Source organism: Danio rerio, chromosome 3 (assembly GCF_049306965.1).
Source record: "Danio rerio strain Tuebingen ecotype United States chromosome 3, GRCz12tu, whole genome shotgun sequence".
Lineage (NCBI taxonomy): Eukaryota > Metazoa > Chordata > Actinopteri > Cypriniformes > Danionidae > Danio > Danio rerio.
In genome coordinates this window covers 64,678,631-64,697,500 of record NC_133178.1, presented here as the reverse complement: position 1 = coordinate 64,697,500, position 18,870 = coordinate 64,678,631, and the positions used below count along the sequence as shown (strand labels likewise).

The window sequence follows — 18,870 nt, the reverse complement described above, 5'->3', positions numbered from 1 at the left end:
TAATTAAGCGGAAAAGTCCAAATAAACATCAAAATTGTAAAAAAAAAAATAAAATTACATACATAAATTTTAAAAGCAAAACTGGAATGTTAACTGGTCTAAAAGACAAAAGAAAAAACAACGTAAACACGCAGCTCTACTTAGTGTTAGCTGTACGTTGGTTTTTGCCAATTAATTATTTACCAAGTTGCTGTTATATGGTTACGTTTGAGGTGAACATGGTGCACAATAAACCCCACAAAATACAAAATGGCATCACTGAAGCTTAAGCATAGCATAATTCGTTGTTTTAAATAAAGTGACCGGTGTTGTCGCAATACCATTAGTTCATCTTACGGTACTATACCAGCTGAAGTATCACGATACCAAGTAGTATTACGATACTGTAATTCATAACTCAAATTACAAAGAAAATAGTTGGAAACACTAAATTTTACATGTTATAATAGGCCTACTTAAATTTAATTCAGAATTCCCTTATTGTTGAAAAGTATTATTTGCGCTTCACCTAAAATTTGTTCATAATTTTTGTAGAAAACTGACCAACAAAAATACAAAGATTATACCAAACAAATACAAATATAAATAAATATATATATATATATATATATATATATATATATATATATATATATATATATGTATAAAAAGCATTTTTCCAACAAAATTAGGCTATACGAGGTGGTCAAAAGTTTTTCAATGTTTCTTGTTGCTATTCTGGGGTTTTCATCTATTTTTTCCCCACTTTTATCAGATAAAGTAATTCAAAATTTCATGTGGTTTATTTTCAAGAACAGAAATGAACTGATTTAGGTGTGCGTTTAAAACGTCTGAAAACGTGTAACCTTAATGGGCTCTACGGACTTAAAATGGTGAGCATTTTAGTGAGTTTTCCACATGCAACATGTATTGTAGATAGACCGTTAATGACGATACTAGCGTTTACAAACTACAATGGCACCGCCATTATTTTGGAGCGATAGTATCGTGATACTTCCACAGTACCGGTAAACCGTGCAACCCTAAAATTGACTTTGGAAAAAAAGTTGTAAAACCAGAGGGTTAATTTAAAGGCCTAAACATTTAAAACAGCATGTTTTAGGGAGTGAATGCGTTGTGTGCTATTGCTGCTAACAGCAGAATCCCCCAGTGCTCTCCCTCCCTCCTCGCAGCCAGTGAACAGGCCACTATCAACCCAAGAGTCTCTTGCCGTTCACTCCACACGACTCCAGCAGGCCTCCATGGCTGAATCTTGACGTTCCTCGGGTTCCCCGTCGAAGAGGAGCTCATTAAAGTCCAAAAATAACGCAAGGCGATCAAAAAATGTCCATGGCTGGTCGGCATCTGAAGCCTCTTTGGAGCGTCCATTTTGAAGCCACGCCATTTTGACGCGCTTATATAAATAAAGCCCTCACTAAGCTCAGATTAATTATTAGAAGAGGAGAATCTTCACTTTCATCGCATTTCACCTTCAGTGGAGGACAAAGATGTGGGAAAAAGTCTGTTAATCCTCTTTGGCTCCGACATTACGCAACTATCTTTCTGCTTTCAAGGATATTCGACCATGAAAACCCCTCCCAAACAAAAGCCAGACTCCAGCGAGGACCAAAAGTGGTTGAAAAGCACAAAAACACATACAGGTTGAGAGGATCTTCTCAACAGCCAAAGTAGACCACGTGAAGAGACGAGAGCGTTGGATGGTGTCGAAAACAAAGAAAGCGTAAGGTTACGCTGAATGGGAGCATCTCCAAAATGGCGTCGCGGGACCGGAGATCCACAAAGCCGCCCGGGGATGTTTGGAGATCATGGCGAGACAATGGGCTTAGGGAGAGAACAGATTAAGCACAATATATATCTACCGAGCTTGCCCGATCTACACTCCCGGAGGAGAGCTCCAGGGGCATGAACAGCGAGCTAGCCGCCATGTTTGCTGGCAGCCTAGAAAGACAAAAAACGGGACTTCACCCAGGCATGTGGATGCGCCCATGATTTTCTCCGCTTTCTCCTACCCTGCTGTACGGTGTCGGTCTGCTTCTTCCGCGGCTCAGGTTCTGGCGGTTCCTCATGGGGCCCGAACCCCCGCCGCGGCCTCCAAATCCTCCGCCTGTATTTCCGAGCCGTCCGCTGGCGCCGCCACCTCCTCCGCGGCCGCCGCCGGTTGTGGCTCCGCGCCCCCCGCGGCCTCCTCTCCCTCCGCGGCCGCCTCCACCCCCGCGCTGTCTGTTTTGCTTGATGATGTCGTCTAAGGACATATCCATCTTGTCTGCCATTGTCTGGCCTTTGTTAACGCTAAACACTGCAGTTAGCTAAAACACTAAATCAGCACGGATGAAGTACTACACTGTCCCTGCACTACCGCTCACTCGCACGAGAGGAAACAACGCAGTGCCGCCGGAGCCAAGTTTATAGCGGCAAGCTGATGACGTAGGTTTGGAGAGTCGACAACTTCCGGTTGAAATGACCGAAATGAGCGAAGTTATAATTTTTTTTTAATTATATATGCTGAAGATTTTACAATCGAAAGCATATCAAATATTACAATCAAGTTATTCACATTATGGAAGAGAAATAAGATATGTAAATAAAATTCAACTACAAAGAAATGAAAACGAGAGAGGGTTTAGTTTTTGAAGTATATGTATGTATGGAGTGCAGTTTTGGTTGCTTTTCGATTTAAAAGTCCTTTAAGAGTTTCAAAAAACTTTTTTAAACCAGCCTTCAAATTAGAGATATTGGGCAGTGAAGTAAATTTTTGCATATGTTCTTTCTAAAATGGTATATTTAGGTTGTCTCATGTTTACATGGACATTATCTCCTATTAACCTTCTTTATTCAAAATTCAAACATGCTAGCTAGCGGTAAGCTAAAACTAAAGATTCGATGAATGGGAACAGCCCTTGTTAAAGGGATAGTTCACTCAAAATTAAAATTGTCATCATTGAGTCCTTTCCCAGAGATGGGTCGCGGCTGGAAGGGCATCCGCTGCGTGCTGGATAAGTTGGCGGTTCATTCTGCTGCGGCGACCCTGGATTAATAAAGGGACTAAGCTGACAAAAAAATGAATGAATGAATCATTGAGTCTTCTCCACTTGATTCAACGTTTTCTTTGAGTTTTTGTTTGAACACAAAAGATATTTTGAGGAAAGCTGGAAATCTACTATGGATGTCGATGGTTACAGGTTTTCAGCTTTCTTTAAACTATCATTATGTTCAACAGAAGAAACTCATGAATGTTAATAACCAATCAGTATGAGGGACTGCTGATGTATTGTTGCAAAACAAACAAACAAACAAACAAAAACAAGAATATTTCAATAACATTTAATCAAAGCAGTTAATCGATGCTGAAAACATTGTAATGGTAGCTCTCAGTCCTTACCTAAACCTGAATGAAACTCTATGGAAGGGACTGAAGAAAAGATTATTAAGATCACAGTGTGAGGGACTATTAATGTCCTGTGGCAAACAAACCAAATAATGAACACAAGAATATTAAAATAACATAAATCGAAGCAGTTCATCCAAGATGAAATCATTAAAATAGCAGCCCACAGCCCTGACCTAAACCTGAATGAAACTCTGTGGTCGAGAATTAAGAAAACATCACCAAGATCACAGTGTGAGGGACTAGTGATATCCTGTGGCAAAACAAACAAACAAACAAAGAAACAAAAACAAGAATATCTAAATTACATTTAATGGAGGCAGTTCATTGCAGCTGAAAACATTAAAATGGCTGCACACAGCCCTGACCTAAACCTGAATAAAACTGTGGAAGAGACTGAAGAAAAGATTATCAAGATCGCAGTGTGAGGGACTAGTGATATCCTTTGGCAAAACAAACAAACAAAAGAACATAAACAAGAATATTTTAATTACATTTAATGAAAGCAGTTCATCGAAGCTGAAAACATTAAAATGGCTGCCCACAGCCCTGACCTAAACCTGCATATTGTCTGCATATTTTAAATAGGTACCCACCATGTACAAATTTATGAAAAGACATGTAGCATAAGTATAATGTTTAATAAGAGCTTCTGAGAAAGATTTACGTCTTGTGGAGTGGTATTATCTACGGGCTTCCTTCTAGTGGTACGTGGAGGAATCAAATATGTCATATGTACATGCTACATATATTTCAAAATATATCCAAAAGGGTTTTTTATTTAAATATATGATGACATATAGCCTATATTTCTGAGATCCAGACAACATTTCCAGGTGTTCTTTACCTTTAAGTACAGGATTTAAAACAAAAACAAATTAAGAACAGTAACCTACTATTTTTAACTTTTAAACGAACATTTTGATTTAAATGCTGAAGTTTTTTAGTTTTTTTTTTCTTTTTTACAAATAAGCCCAGTACAGTGTTAATGTTCAGACTATTGTGAACATTGTGACTGACAATAATAAATATTCTTAATAGTAGGAATTAATCTGCCACATTTTTGAACTGTGCAAACCTGTAGCTGCTTTACTGGGCCAACTATGCTACTGTACTTCAATACTGCTCTGTATGGTGGTACTTGGAGAGACAACTGTTTTCTGAGGTGGTCCTTGATGAAAAAAGTTTGAGAACCACTGATCTACAGAGTAGTGAGAATGGGATCATTATGTCATGAGCTTACCTAAAGTGCATCTTTCACAGCATTAACCAATAAAAACGGACCATATTGAGGGTTTCCAAAATGTAGATCATGTCGAGTTTAAATGCGGATGGCAAATGCGAAAGCTTTAGTTTAAACATTATTATTTCATATATCTTTCATTCATATCAAATGACTGAACCATGATTTTGATGCTTGCCATTCATTGTTTGCCAAGACATAAATTGTACTAAATGCATCCATCTACTAAACTGCTTAAAGAGATAGCCACCCAAAAATGAACATTTATTCACTATTTACTCATTTTCAAGCGTTCCCAACCATTACAGGTGTATTTTTTTTCTGTTGAACACAAAAGAAGATACTTTGAAGAATGGTGAAAATGTTGACTTCCATAATAAGAACAAGAAATACAATGAAAGTCAATGGCTGCTTTTTCAAGCATTCCTCAATATATCTTTCAAATGAGTAAAGCCTGGTTTATACTTCTGCGTCAAGTGACTGGCGTAACCCACGGCGCATGCAACGCGCGTAGCTGTGCAGTTATACTTCTGCGCGCTGTCTCTGTTGGTCTGCATTAACACTTCCGAAACGCTAGTTGGCAGTGAGGTGTTAATGTTCCTCTGTGTCGACTTTCTTCGCTGATGTTTTGCTTTTCCTGAACACTTCCGGGATGTACAAGTGGCTCAAACTCGCTCATTTTGAGGCAGGAACCGGCGGACGTGCAACAACTTTAACTATGAGGTAAAGACAAAACAAAACTTTCCATCCGGAGCTCCTTCACGGGGCTCCACACTTGTAAACAATCGCTCCATTGGGCTCGCGCCATTCGTGCAGCTCTCGGTCCCGCCCAGACTCGTCAGCGCTACCAAGCCGACCAATCACAGAGCTTGTGATACGCGTCGTTGTGACGTGTAGTTACATTTTTTGAGAGGGGCACGTCAGTCACGCTGACGGCCACGGCGAAGGGCTATGCGTCAACGTTTGACGCAGAAGTATAAATCAGCATTAAATGACAACAAAATTTGTAATTTTGTGTGAACTATCCCTTTAAATGCATAACTGTTCAATTTTATGATGTTTAAAGCATTAGAAAAACAAAACAGAGAGGCTTAGATAACATAAAAGTAATCTTTATTTAAATTTTATTCTTAAGGGCTGGGAACGAAAAAAAAAAATAAACGTGGAAAAGTCTACTTAAAGATATCGAAGGTGTATCAATTCATAGTTAAAAATGGAGGTACATCTACTAAAAAAAGTTTGCTGAGTCGAACTTACCTGTGCTATCAGACAAAACCTCGCTAACTCATCTACGCATCTATAAAACTAACTTGAACCCCGCGGCGGATGACGAGCGTGTTTTGGAAAAATCCAGAACTGCATCCCGTTTTTTTGAGAAAGTCTGTGTAGAGTCTGTCCAACAGCAGTTTAAGCACCTCAACTGTTCTTTGCTTTTCTCGTTTGTCATCTCGACACTGAAAAAATGCACATAATTATTATAAACCCGAAGCGCAAAAAAAAAAAAAAAAAAAGTCAGAGCCTGGATGAATATGAAAAATGGCTCAAACGGCTCTGGAAAACGTAAAGCATAAATAGGCGGCAGCCTGTAAGTCCAGACGCAGGTCCATGAGCAGAGAAGAATGAACTTTCTGGACTGAAGGTGGGCAAATATCCCCGGCTTGTGTGGATTTTTGTTGGTCGATAGAAGACTGATAGAGTAAAAAGGTCCCGAATGTAAAATGGAGGACAAAAAATAAACAAAATAAACACTTGTGGATCAGAAAGGGAGCGAACAGTCTAAGACTTCTTGGAGTCTTGTGTGTTCCTCTTCTTAAGGTCACTCAGGTCCACTGGTATAAAAGCTGAAAGAACAAACGGACAGATATTAAGCCGACCAAAACATGACGTGAAGGTAATTTGCATATTAAATGTATTATTGGAGCGGCTCCAAAAACATTTTTCCTACTCATCTTTCCACCAGTCTCTAAGGGTCAGATTACAGCCAATGCTATCTCACGGCAATTCGTAACTTATTTATTTAGCGGCAAATTCGTATGAATTCATACGATCACATTCGTACAATTTAGGACCATTTGCTTATACACCAATGGCGGTTTGGTTTAGAGACGGGGTTTGGAGCCACGCCTCCTCTTAAAAAAAAAATCGTACATTTTCGTCTGATTGAATCACTAGATTCATAGGAATTATCCATTAAACAAAACGTAAAATAGTTACTTTCCTCATGAGATCAGGTCGGGCATTTCAACGATATCTCACATCAGTTTGTAACTTTTTGATTTAGCACCTAATTTGTATAAATTTGTACGATTTAGTATGATTTGCTCATCCCCCAATGAAGGTTGGGTTTAGGGGTGGGATCGGGTGCCACGCCTCCTTTACAAATCATACATATTTGTACGATTGCACTCGTGTGAATTCGTATAACTTAGTCACTAAACTGGCAAAAAAAAAAGTTACGCTTCCTCGTTGGGTCAGGCTGGGCATTCCAACGCTATTTAATGGCAATTTTTGATTAAGCGTCTTATTCGTATGACTTTGTACACTCTCATTCGTACAATTCAGTATGATTTGCGTTTGGTTTAGCGGTGGGGTTTGGTGCCATGCCTCCTTTAAAAAAAAAAAAAATCAAACGTTCAAAATGTAAAATAGTTACATTACGCTTCCTCATGAGATTGGACTGGGCATTTCAACAATATCTCACGCTAATTCATAACTTTTGTTGTTTAGCAGCGAATGGAAATTAATTTGTACGACCTCATTTTTACAATTTAGTATGATTTGCTTATCCCCCAATGATAGTTGGGTTTAGGGGCAGGGTTTTAGCGCCACCCCTCCTTTTAAAAATAGTACATTTTTGTACAACTGCACTCATATGAATTCGTATGATATGCCACTAAACTGTCAAAATTTAAAATAGTTACGTTTCCTTGTGAGATAAGGCAGGGCATTCATATGCTATCTCACGACTATTCATGACTTTTTGTAAGACTTTTTGTATTTGTCCGAATACAATTTCATTCGTACAGTTTAATATTTAATATTTATTAAGATTTGTTATCCCCCAATGACGGTTAGGTTTAGGGGCGGGGTTTAGCACCACGCCTCCTTTTAAAAATCATACATCTTCATACGACTCCACTCCTAGGAATTTGTATGAATTAGCCACTAAACTAACAAAACATAAAATATTTACAATTTTTTGTGAGATCAGGCTGGGCATTCCAACGCTATCTCAAGGCAATTTGAAACGTTTTGATTTAGCGGCTAATTCGTATGAATTTGTCCTCCAAAAAAATCTTACGTTTTCGTACGAATGAATTTATATAAATTCGTAGGAATAATCCATTAAACTGTCAAAACGTAAAATAGTTGTATTTTTCTCATGAGATCAGGCTGGGCAATTCAACAATATCTCACGGCAATTCTTCACTTTTTGATTTATAGGCTAATTTGTATAAATTCGTACAATTACAGAAACCTTTCAAGGTTAAAACTTATTTAAAGAAAGATCGAGCTCCCATAATGCAATTCAAACGCCAAAAATGAACAGGGGAAAATAAAAACATGAATCACAAAGTATGTAAAACTGCTCATTTACAGATATCTTTTACAGTGTATAGTGCACTCCCGCCTCGAAAAAAATGCTAACATGAAAATGAACTTACAATGTAGGTTGGGATTTGGGTTTTTCTCCACATATTCCTGTGGTCCACGATCATTGCGTTCATGATTTTGTGGGCATTTAATGTCTCTCAAAACACAAAGCCAAGCTGAAAAGCAAAAAAGAAACCATTGCAACAACATTTAGGTTGAAATGCAGAGACCTCAAGGGATAGTACACACAAAAATGACAATTTACTCACTATTCACTCACCCTTGAGTGGTTCCAAACATTTATGAGACTCTGTTGAACATCAAAAAGATATTTTGAAGAAAGCTGAAACCACTGACTTCCATAGTAGGAAAAACAAATACCATGGAAGTCGATGGTTACACATTTTCAGCTTTCGTTAGTATATCTTCTTTTGTGTTTAGAAGAAAGTAACTCAAACAGGTTTGAATCGAGTTGAGGGTGAGTAAATAATGACTGAATTACAATCACATAAAGCAATTATACTTAAGACTAATTTCATTAATGTTTAAACAGTGATTTTACACTACAGCCCTAACCCGAACCCTCTTGAAAACAGTCAAAAACAACCAGCCTATGTAAGCAATGTATTAGAAATAGACTACTACCTGTACATCTATAACGAGATCATTCATTCATTCATTCATTCATTCATTCATTCATTCATTCATTTATTCATTCATTCATTCATTTTCTTGTCGCAGGGTTCTTACACCTTTTCCAACTTCAAATTCTAGCACTTTTCAAGCACTTTCAAGGTGCATTTGTATGCTTTTCCAGCACCTAATAACCACGGTTTTTTGCACTTATACATGTTGTATGTACTTTTTCACATTAAAATACATTGTGCTACTTTAAAAACCACACGATATGACATTTCAACTTAAATTGTTGAGTACTTCAGAGCTAGATTTATTGGGATAGTTTACCCAAAAGTGATTAAAAAATAAATTAAAAAATGTTCAGTTATTGGGTGAAGTATGTTTTTAAGTTTGGCCTCTTTCTACCAAAAGTTGATATCTTAAGAAATGAGCTTACAGTCAGATTTTGTTTGGGTGTAGTACCAAACTTTCAGGACCAGTCACTATTTTTTTTTAACGGTCATTGGTTTGGCGTTTCAGGTGCAAAGATGCATTCTGGATGAATGTCTCCTAAATACGTTTGAAGCTAATAGTGCCAAAACTATCCGAATTTGAATTGTTAATTTGAATTCCTAAAAACGTAAAACTTTATTTTTTACAAACCCAATATCTGCAGTCTTTGAATTCAGAACCAAAAAAAATTAAGTTTAAAAATGTCTATAAAAATCTGACTTCAAATATTAAGTTTTCAGATGTTCAATAATCAAGTTAAGAAATACAAATTCAAAACTTTTTTAATCGGACATTCAGACTCAGATTGTTTTGGCTTATTATTAGCTCCATAAATACGCGCATGCGGTGAACATTTTGCAATGAAAACTGGTCGCACGACAACAATTTATGCACTAGCACACATGCTTCCAAATATATTTCGAAGTCACATTGATAAAATTGTGCGCATATGCAACCAAAACGGTCACAATTTCGAGCCCTTTAAGTTCAAATTCAAGCAAGTTCAAACACTTTGTTCAAAATCCAAGCACTTTTCTAACCTTGAAAACACTATATTAAAAATCAAGCATTTTCCAGGATCTCCAGCACCCGTAAGAACCCTGTTGTCGGCTTAGTCCCTTTATTAATCAGGGGTTGTCACAGCGGAATGAACCGCCAACTTATCCAGCAAGTTTTTACGTAGCGGATGCCCTTCCAGCCGCAACCCATCTCTGGGAAACATCCACACACACATTCACACACTACGGACAATTTAGCCTACCCAATTCACCTGTACCGCATGTCTTTGGATTGTAGGGGAAACCGGAGCACCCGGAGGAAACCCATGCGAATGACATGCAAACTCCACACAGAACATGCAAACTCCACACAGAAACACCAACTGAGCCGAGGTTTGAACCAGCGACCCAGCGACCTTCTTGCTGTGAGGCGACAGCACTACCTACTGCGCCACTGCCTCGCCCTATAACGGGATCATTAAATCCAATTTTCAATGCCACTGAAAAACTGGTCATATATCGTATGATACAAACAAAGTGCTTGCCCTGTGTAATTATAATTGCACATCAAAGAGTGTGTGATGTTTTGAAACACACATTCTCAAAAACATAGGTCTCAGGTTGATTCTTGGAGGGCTGCAGCTGATCCAAATAATCAAGGTGTTCAAGACTGCTATAGACTATTAGGCAGGTGTGAATTGGACATGATTGGAGCTAAACTATGCAGAGCAGCGGCCCTTCAGGAGTTGAGTTTGAGACCATTGCTCGAAAGGTTTAGGGCAAGCAGAGATGGGAACACTCCTCAAAAAGATATTATAATGTGAATGGGATCTACTCTTATGCTAGTCTGTTTCTCCTTATCCCGAGGTCTACATAATCTTGGACCCAACCCGTATCCTGAGCGGATGCTGTGGTGGAGAGCATGAGACCGATTCCTGAAAGCTGTGACCAGCTGAGCCTGGTTTTTCTAAAGATTTTTTTTCCCATTCACTTTCGTCAATTGGTGAAGTTTATTTCGCGACTGTCGCCACTGGTTTGCTTGGTTTGGGATTTGTGGAGTTTGGCATCGGTGGATTTGCTCTTTAATGTTTTGGCTTTTAGCAGTGAAATTTGTATTGCACTGAACTGAACTTTGACTATAGCCCCTTTCACACAGTGATACAGGTAAATATCTGGAAAATTTCCGGAACGACTTTACCGGTATATTGTAAAAAAAAAAAGCGCTGTTCACACAGGCGAGGACGTTATGGAAATTTTCCGGAAAAGAGCATTCACACATCCATTCCAAAATACCGGTAAATTCTGACATCATTCACCACAAATGAGCTTTAAACGGCTGCGCTTGTATTTGTAAACATTTGACTAAATTACAAACTCTGTGGATGATCAATATTGTGAACAACTTTCGCAGGATCACTTTCGCATGTCGAGATGTTCATAATATGTGCGTGTGCAGGCGCTCATAGACGCACGCAAAGCTTGAAGGTAAACAAACAACGGCTTATCATAAGCATCTCATCGATGATTATTTACACAGTTAGCATTAAGAAGAACATATAAACGTGACCTGACTAACTTCTAGCAGCTAAATGTGTCTGGAAAAATATTCAAAGGCTTTTATCCTCACAAACCGCGCGGACGTAAATGCTTCTGACTGTTGTGATTGGCTAAAGCAGACGTCTCACGTCAGCACGTTCTAGACGTGCACGCGCTTATTCCGGCAATCTTCCTTCTGCATTCACACAGCGCAGCATTCCAGCAAATTGCCGGTAATGTTACAACTTCTCTTTCCGAAAAATAGCCAGAACGAATTTACCGGGATTTTCAAAAAGGACCTGTTCACACATACAACCTTTCCGGAAAATTGCCGGCAATTTTCCGGAAAGGTCTGTATGTGTGAAAGGGGCTATTAAAAACTGGACTAAATCAGCTTCAACTTACTATCCTATCTGTGTTGAGCTTCTTTGACACAGTCTACATTGTAAACAGCTTTAAAAATAAATCAAATGTATTTACTATGACACGACACAGCACAATCAACAGTCAGAAATGACAAGGATTATTTTCTGCTTTAAATTGTCTAGGGATGCACACGTTGTCTTGAATCTGTGCGCAGTTATAAGGAAATGTCTTGTGTGTCAGACTTACTGTCATGGATGAAGCGCACATTTTCCTCATGCGCTGGTGTGAAAAGCTCTCCTGTGTTCGTCGGTGACCGAGGGCTGGACGTCCTCTTGTACGTGTGCATTCTAGGTGTAGAGGAGCTGGAAGAGAGATACATATCACTGAATAACTCACTTCATTACCTAAAAAACTCAGAAACCTTAACCCTAATTTTGAAGTGCAAGCCTTCAAAATTAATAAAGTAATGCATATTGTGCAGACTCTTGAATAAGCTATGTATATTTAATAGGTTATAGTTAGATGAATCATCTGTTAAACTGCATCCCAACCCCACTGAAATCTACCCGCATTTGGCGGGTGTTAAAGGGTCACGAAACACCAAAACACATGTGTTTGAGCTGTTGACAGTGGTATATGTGTCCCACACTGCTAAAAACACTATTAGGACACCTATATTTCACTAAAAAGTGTAAATTGGTTGTTTTTGCGTTATTTCAAGCAAATTCGTACTTCCGGTTTGGAACGAATTTTTGAAGCTGCGTCACGGTCATGAGATAATAGCGTGTATTCCAGTGTGCAGACTGGACGTCTGTGCCAGAGTGTGTCTTATTACGTCTTACAGTGTGATACATTAATGCATGAGTAAGGCTTGGTTCAAACCAATCAGCGCGCTCTATTGTGCAACTTCATCAATATTCATTACTGTCACAGTGTTTTCACGACAGAGACGCCACGTTGTGTTGGCAAAACAAGCGTGAAGTGTTGCTTTTATAGTTTGCTGCAGTGAAGTTTTGTTTTCATTTTCTCTCTGTGAGAGCTCAGCTGGCGTCACGTGTGGATTAACAGTGTACGCGACGCTCGACAACAATAACTTACGTGTCTAAGGAGGATTATTGTTTACCTGAGAGCTGTTCTCATCTGCAAACGCTGAGATCCGGATTCGCTTGTAGTCTCCTCTTAATAAAGTCGCGGCTCTAGTTGCTGGTGATTGTCCTGTCTCTACAGATTTGGTAAGTGAGCGAGCAGTGCTCTTTGTTTATTCAGTTTGTTCGTATCGAACTAAGTTAACTATTGCACCGAGTGTAAACATGTTGGCACCACAACCAAACTTTAACCTCGTGTAGGATTTTCAGCGCATTTTGTCACCGGAATAACACACGCGGCTTTCTGACACTACCTGCCGTGTGCATCTAAGTTTCCGGGAAATGCTGAGTATTTTTCTTTCATTCGCCGTGCGGTATCATACATTGCATGAAAAATACACGCTTACAGCAGTTCCTCGAATCAAATATCTCGTTTGTCGCGAGGGACATGAATAAATTCCCTGAATCAAAGAGCCAAACTGCAGTTAAAGTCCACCATTTAATAATTTGGCAAATAATTCGACTACTGATGTCCATGACTACAGATGAACACCATCACTTTCTCCTGTGTGTGTATTTTGACTCTGAAACTTGCGCGTGCCCAAATAGACACTCCCACACCCTCCCACTTTAGTTCCTTCGACACTCCCCCCTAAACAGAGCTGGACACGCCCACTTTTCTGACTTTTTCCAAAGTAGAGGTGTGAAAACACCCTGCTGAAACGAGGGGGTTTCATGGCTCTTTAATGTCAAGCCCTGTTCGTAACTGTAACTCAACATTTCAAAACAGCAGATAACCACGCTCATCTCTGTGGAATGTTGTGTTATGTCACTGTTTATGTGTGGAAACATCAACAAATCAGCAGAATATTTCCTTTTTAAAATATAATGTAAAAGTTTCTTAATATATATAATTTATGCTGTGGAAAAATGAATCCTGATCCAAAAATAAAAGCTTGTTTTGATGTATGTGTGTGTGTATTGCAGAGCGACAAATTGCTAATGAGGGAGAGATGGTCGCTAGTGGGCGGGGCTTTCCCCCTCTGATGACATCATACAAAGGGAGAATGTCAATCAAAGTGTGTCTGCAGACTGTTTTCATCCAGTCTGATTATAAACAATAAAATTAATACATTTTTTACCATTAGAAGCTGCGTATATTTACACACTGCTGCCACACAACAGTGTCTAAACCCCTTATAAAAGTGATTTTTGTATAATAGGTCCGCTTAAAACGGATTCTGTTCTGTTGTAGTTTATAAAACGACTCTTTAGTCTTCATAATAAAAAGCGACCTTTACCTTGTCATTCTGTTAAAGTCTCTTGCCTCACAATCTCACAAAATGAGGCTCAACAGGAAACTTTGCAGGCTCTTCAGTGTTTTCTAGAGGAAAAAAAACACAAAAAATAACTTCAGATCGATTTAATTCAGACATCAACTGTCATCATTGTGCGTTTTAACATAAAAACTGAGGTAAAGTTGGTTTAATATTCACACATTTGTTCATTTTTTAACAGTGACAACTTTAATATTTAGCATGCTACATTAAATATTCTGTCTGAAATCGCATGCAAGCATGACTTCAAAACAACGATAGCACTATTTACTGACTGTACACCAATATATGATAACCAGTGTTGGGGAAAGTGACGCATTACAATACTGAGTTACTCCCCAAAAAAGTAATTAGCTGCGTTACTTAGTTACTTTTCATGGTAAGTAATGCGTTACGTTACTTTTGCGTCACTTTTTTTTTCTGAGGCTTGATCTCTTTCAGAACTTGCAGTTTTTTTCTCTTTTTATTTAAAATAGAGAAGCTCTGCAATTGACAACACACTGTATAACCATCATTTACCTTAAAAAAAACACATAAAACATGTATGCAGGATAATGTTATCTGAGAACTTCCTGACCCCAGAGCTCTACATGCCGCATATACAGAGTAATGTCTGTTTAAAGTGATGCATTTGCAACTTTTGTACTTTTTTTCTTATTAAAAAGTCAAATCATTTGTCATCAAATCATTGTCCATTCAGATCATGCTCTTTTCATTTTCTTCCATGTGTTCAGAATAATGAGAGTTTTTCCATCACAGAAATGTAAGGCTCTGCCATCTTCTTTTCTGCCCATTCCAGCTTTCTGTTGGTGACAGCGTGATTCAACGTGACTATGTTAATTTTAATTCAGCAATTTATTTATTTATATATATAAAACTGAACTAAAAAGTAACTCGCATTGTGTTTTAAAATGTAACTCAAATATTTTTACTTACAGTAAGAGTCAGAATTATTAGCCCCCTTGTTTATTTTTCCCACAGTTTCTGTTTAACGCAGAGAAGAGTTTACCAACACATTTCTAAACATAATAGTTTTAATAACTCATTTCTAATAACTAATTTATATTATCTTTGTCATGATGACAGTAAATAATATTTGACTAGATATTTTTCAAGACTCTTCAATACAGCCTAAAGTGACAGTAAAAGGCTTAACTAGGTTAATTAGGGTAACTAGGCAAGTTATTGTATAACGATGGTTTGTTCTGTAGACAGTCGAAAAAAATATAGCTTGAAGGGGCTAATAATTTTGACCTTAAAATGGTGTTTAAAAAATTAAGAACCGCATTTATTCTAGCCGAAATAAAACAAATAAGACTTTATCCAGAAGAAAAAATATTATCAGACATACTGTGAGAATTTCCTTGCTCTGTTAAACATCATTTGGGAAGTATTTAAAAAAAATATCAATTTAAATTAAAGGGGGGCTAATAAATCTGACTTCAACTGTATATTTAAAAGTAATGTGTTACTTTACTCGTTACTTAGAAAAGTAATAATATAATTGTGTATATTATATATAGTAAATAAAAAAAAAAAAAAAAAATATATATATATATATATATATATATATATATATATATATATATATATATATATATATATATATAATATTATCACGTAACTCATGTTCTTGTAGTCAGTGGTGTAAAATAACAAAATTACAAATACTCTAACTACTGTAATTGAGTAGTTCTTCTCAGGAATTGTAATTTACTAAGTAGTTTTAAAGATGAGTACTTTTACTTTGCCTTGAGTACATGTTTAGTGCTGTATCTGTACTTTTACTCCACTACTTTCCTTCAACCTGCAGTCACCACTTTATGCTTGTCTATGGGGATTGGACACATCCGTCCTGTGATTCCTGTCCAATCAAATCACACATAGAAGGTAAATCACATATAATAATCAACCTCAAGACATGGGGGACTTATAATTGCAGCAAACTGTTTGCAAGCATTAAAAGTGTCCAAGAAGATGTGCAAAATCTTCACACACATTGACCCAGAGACTGTTTAGATGCATGCTGATGGATGTTTACGGTATGATGACCAAAAAGGCCTTAAACACCCAGCAGACACAGGACGTCAATATGACGTTAGATTGACAATGTACCCCAACGATGGGGGACATTGCATTTTGTTTGGAAATGAAAATCAGGTTGACGTCAGAACCCAACGTCAGGCCGACATCAATGTACAACCTAAAATCAACCAAATACCTAATGTTACATCTTATGTGGACGTTACCACTATGACGTCTATCAGATGTTGGATTTTGGTTGCCATACCTGACATATAAATATCAGTATTTGACATCAATATGACGTTGGTTTAAGATGTTGGCTCGACGTTAGATTTTGGTCACTTTCTAGCACAACGCAGAATCAACCAAATTTCAACATATCAGCGTCGATATTGGATATCAAAGTAACAAAAGATGCTGGATAGACATTAAATTTTGGTCACCTGACATCACAACCTAAACCTTACCTAATATTAACGTCTTATGACGTTGTGTGCCTGCTGGGCAATAACTAAATGCACTACAGAATGTTACGTTTACACACAAATTACATGCAAACACATCAGCTTTTCACAGCGTAATACTCACTACGCTTGAGTACTTTTGAAAGCTCTACTTTTTACTCATACTTTGAGTAATATTTACTTTAGATACTTTTACTCTGCTTGCACTACACTTTTAGGCAAGTAAAAATGATTTTTCAGTACTCTTTACACCACTGCTTGTAACGCATTAACCTCAACACCGATGATAACAGGATTTCCCAGTTTGGACTTTGCAAACAATAGTTTTCTGAAATAATAATATTAAAGAGAAAGTCGAAATGTGTGAATATATAAAACCAACATTACCTCAATCTGAAATCGCGTGTAAGTATGGCTTCAAAACTACATTAGCACTATTTATCTGACTGTGTACATGTTGTACTTTGATAGTCACAGGCTGCTACTATGATATCCTCATGTAGAATGAACGGAGAATACTTTTCTGAAGTCATATTATTAAGGAGAAAGTCTGAATGTGCAAATATAGGACCAACTTCACCCTAATGAATAGGAATGTTATAAGATACTGTGAGAAGAGTGTATTAACGTCAGTAAGTTAGATATGATCAGATCAGCAGCATCAATGACTTAAACCCATCAGTAACATGTCTGAGCTGTCGATAGTGTACACAAACACACACTCCTGCTTCTGTGTGTCCCCAAGCACAGGGTTTATCTGAATCAAGGTAACTGAGTAACTCAGTGTTTGTTATTGTTTATGACTTGCTGGCAGCTAGTCGGTTAGCATTATGTTCATAGTGGGAATCTGACGCGGACTCTACGAGAAATCTGAGTGTAAACAAAGCATCGCGACACATTCAGACTAGCACTCAGCTTATGACAAAATGAGTGTATGAAGCTTTTCAAACCTGTCTGTTTGTTTCTCTTTCTCCTGCTATCTCTGTATTCAGGCCTGGCTCGGCCGAAACGTTGCTAATGCCAACCAATTACTTCCGGGGTAAAGTCTAGAGGGGATACAGCTGCGGATATTCACATTGCTTAACATTTATTCTTTTTTTTCGGCTTAGTGCCTTTATTAACCAGGGGTCGCCACAGCGGAATGAATCGCCAACTCATCCAGCACATGTTTTACGCAGCGGATGCAACCTGGGAAGCACACACACACTTGCATTCACGCTCATACTCCACGGCCAATTTAGTTTATTCAATTCACAATGCTTAAGAATAATTATTAATACTTTTGCATTATAGTGAGGGTTGTAGTAGGGCTAGACGTTAATAAAAAAGATTTTAATTGCCATGGTCATCTAATTAATAACTTACTATGAATAATACTCGGTTTAATTACTGTTTTTACATTTCTGTGATGTGTTTTTGGTTGTGGTAGGAGTAAACGTTGATAAAAAATACAATGAATTGACAATTTAATAAATATTATAAATAATTCTCGTTAACTTCTGATCGCAGCTGTATCCCTTTTAGCAATCACCATAGGGTCAGCCATACTCAACTGAGCGAGTAGCGCATGCGCGTCATAACGTTGAGTGAATGGGGTGTATTCAGTCGGATGTTTATTTCCAGTCATCCAGCCTCAGGGCTTCCGGCGAATTGTCATCCCTTACAAAATCGCAGCGGTTAAGATATAATAATAAAAAAAAGTGGGTGTCAGACCTAACAAGAAGCACTGCATTAAATTATATTTTGCTAGCCATGTCTATAAAATATGGAAATTAATTGTACCCCAGTATTTTCAATGGAATTTCTGCGCTGGCCTGTGGCTGACGACGCCTGCGTTTAAACGTTTTTTGTCTCTTTTTACGTTTTAACAACCAACTGGATGCGTATTAGGTCAAGTTAACTGATTATATTTGATTTACATTACAACATTGATGCTGTAAAAGTCATCTCATGAAATTGATAATAGCCACATAAAGCTTCCACCGAAGGTCATAATTGGCTGAAAAATACTAGCTGTGCATATAGCCCACTTTCTCAATTTAAAACACCAATTTTTATTTTAGCAGCTTTGATGAGAAACTAAAGTGTGAGGTGACATGAAATAAATTATTGTCCCATTTGGATTGAAGTGACAACTACAAGCTTTAGATGTTTATATCAGTGACAACTACAAGCTTTAGATGTTTATATCTTACAAACGCAAATTT

At 37.7% G+C, this 18,870-nt stretch overlaps 2 protein-coding genes and 1 long non-coding RNA gene across 3 annotated transcripts in view; 1 reads left to right on the top strand and 2 right to left on the bottom strand.

Annotated features, from left to right (window-relative positions):
- alyref (Aly/REF export factor) overlaps positions 1-2,379 on the bottom strand; it is a 10,382-nt gene extending 8,003 nt beyond the window's left edge. The window contains 1 exon segment of the mRNA NM_001105108.1: positions 2,010-2,379. Within this exon segment, the coding sequence (NP_001098578.1) occupies positions 2,010-2,270 (261 nt within the window). The 5' untranslated portion in view covers positions 2,271-2,379.
- Positions 2,380-5,724: 3,345 nt separating this feature from the next.
- On the bottom strand, positions 5,725-17,711 carry mcrip1 (MAPK regulated corepressor interacting protein 1). Its single transcript, NM_001045471.2, is given in 5 exon segments — positions 5,725-6,469; positions 8,294-8,398; positions 11,999-12,114; positions 14,139-14,221; positions 17,614-17,711. Coding segments are annotated over 4 exon segments (294 nt in total). The 5' UTR covers positions 14,147-14,221; positions 17,614-17,711; the 3' UTR covers positions 5,725-6,404.
- The window catches only part of LOC141381338 (uncharacterized), a 20,470-nt gene continuing 18,516 nt past the window's right edge, over positions 16,917-18,870 (top strand). Inside the window, exon 1 of the long non-coding RNA XR_012401335.1 lies at positions 16,917-17,068. This is a non-coding gene — a long non-coding RNA (uncharacterized lncRNA). The remainder of the gene's footprint in view (positions 17,069-18,870) is intronic.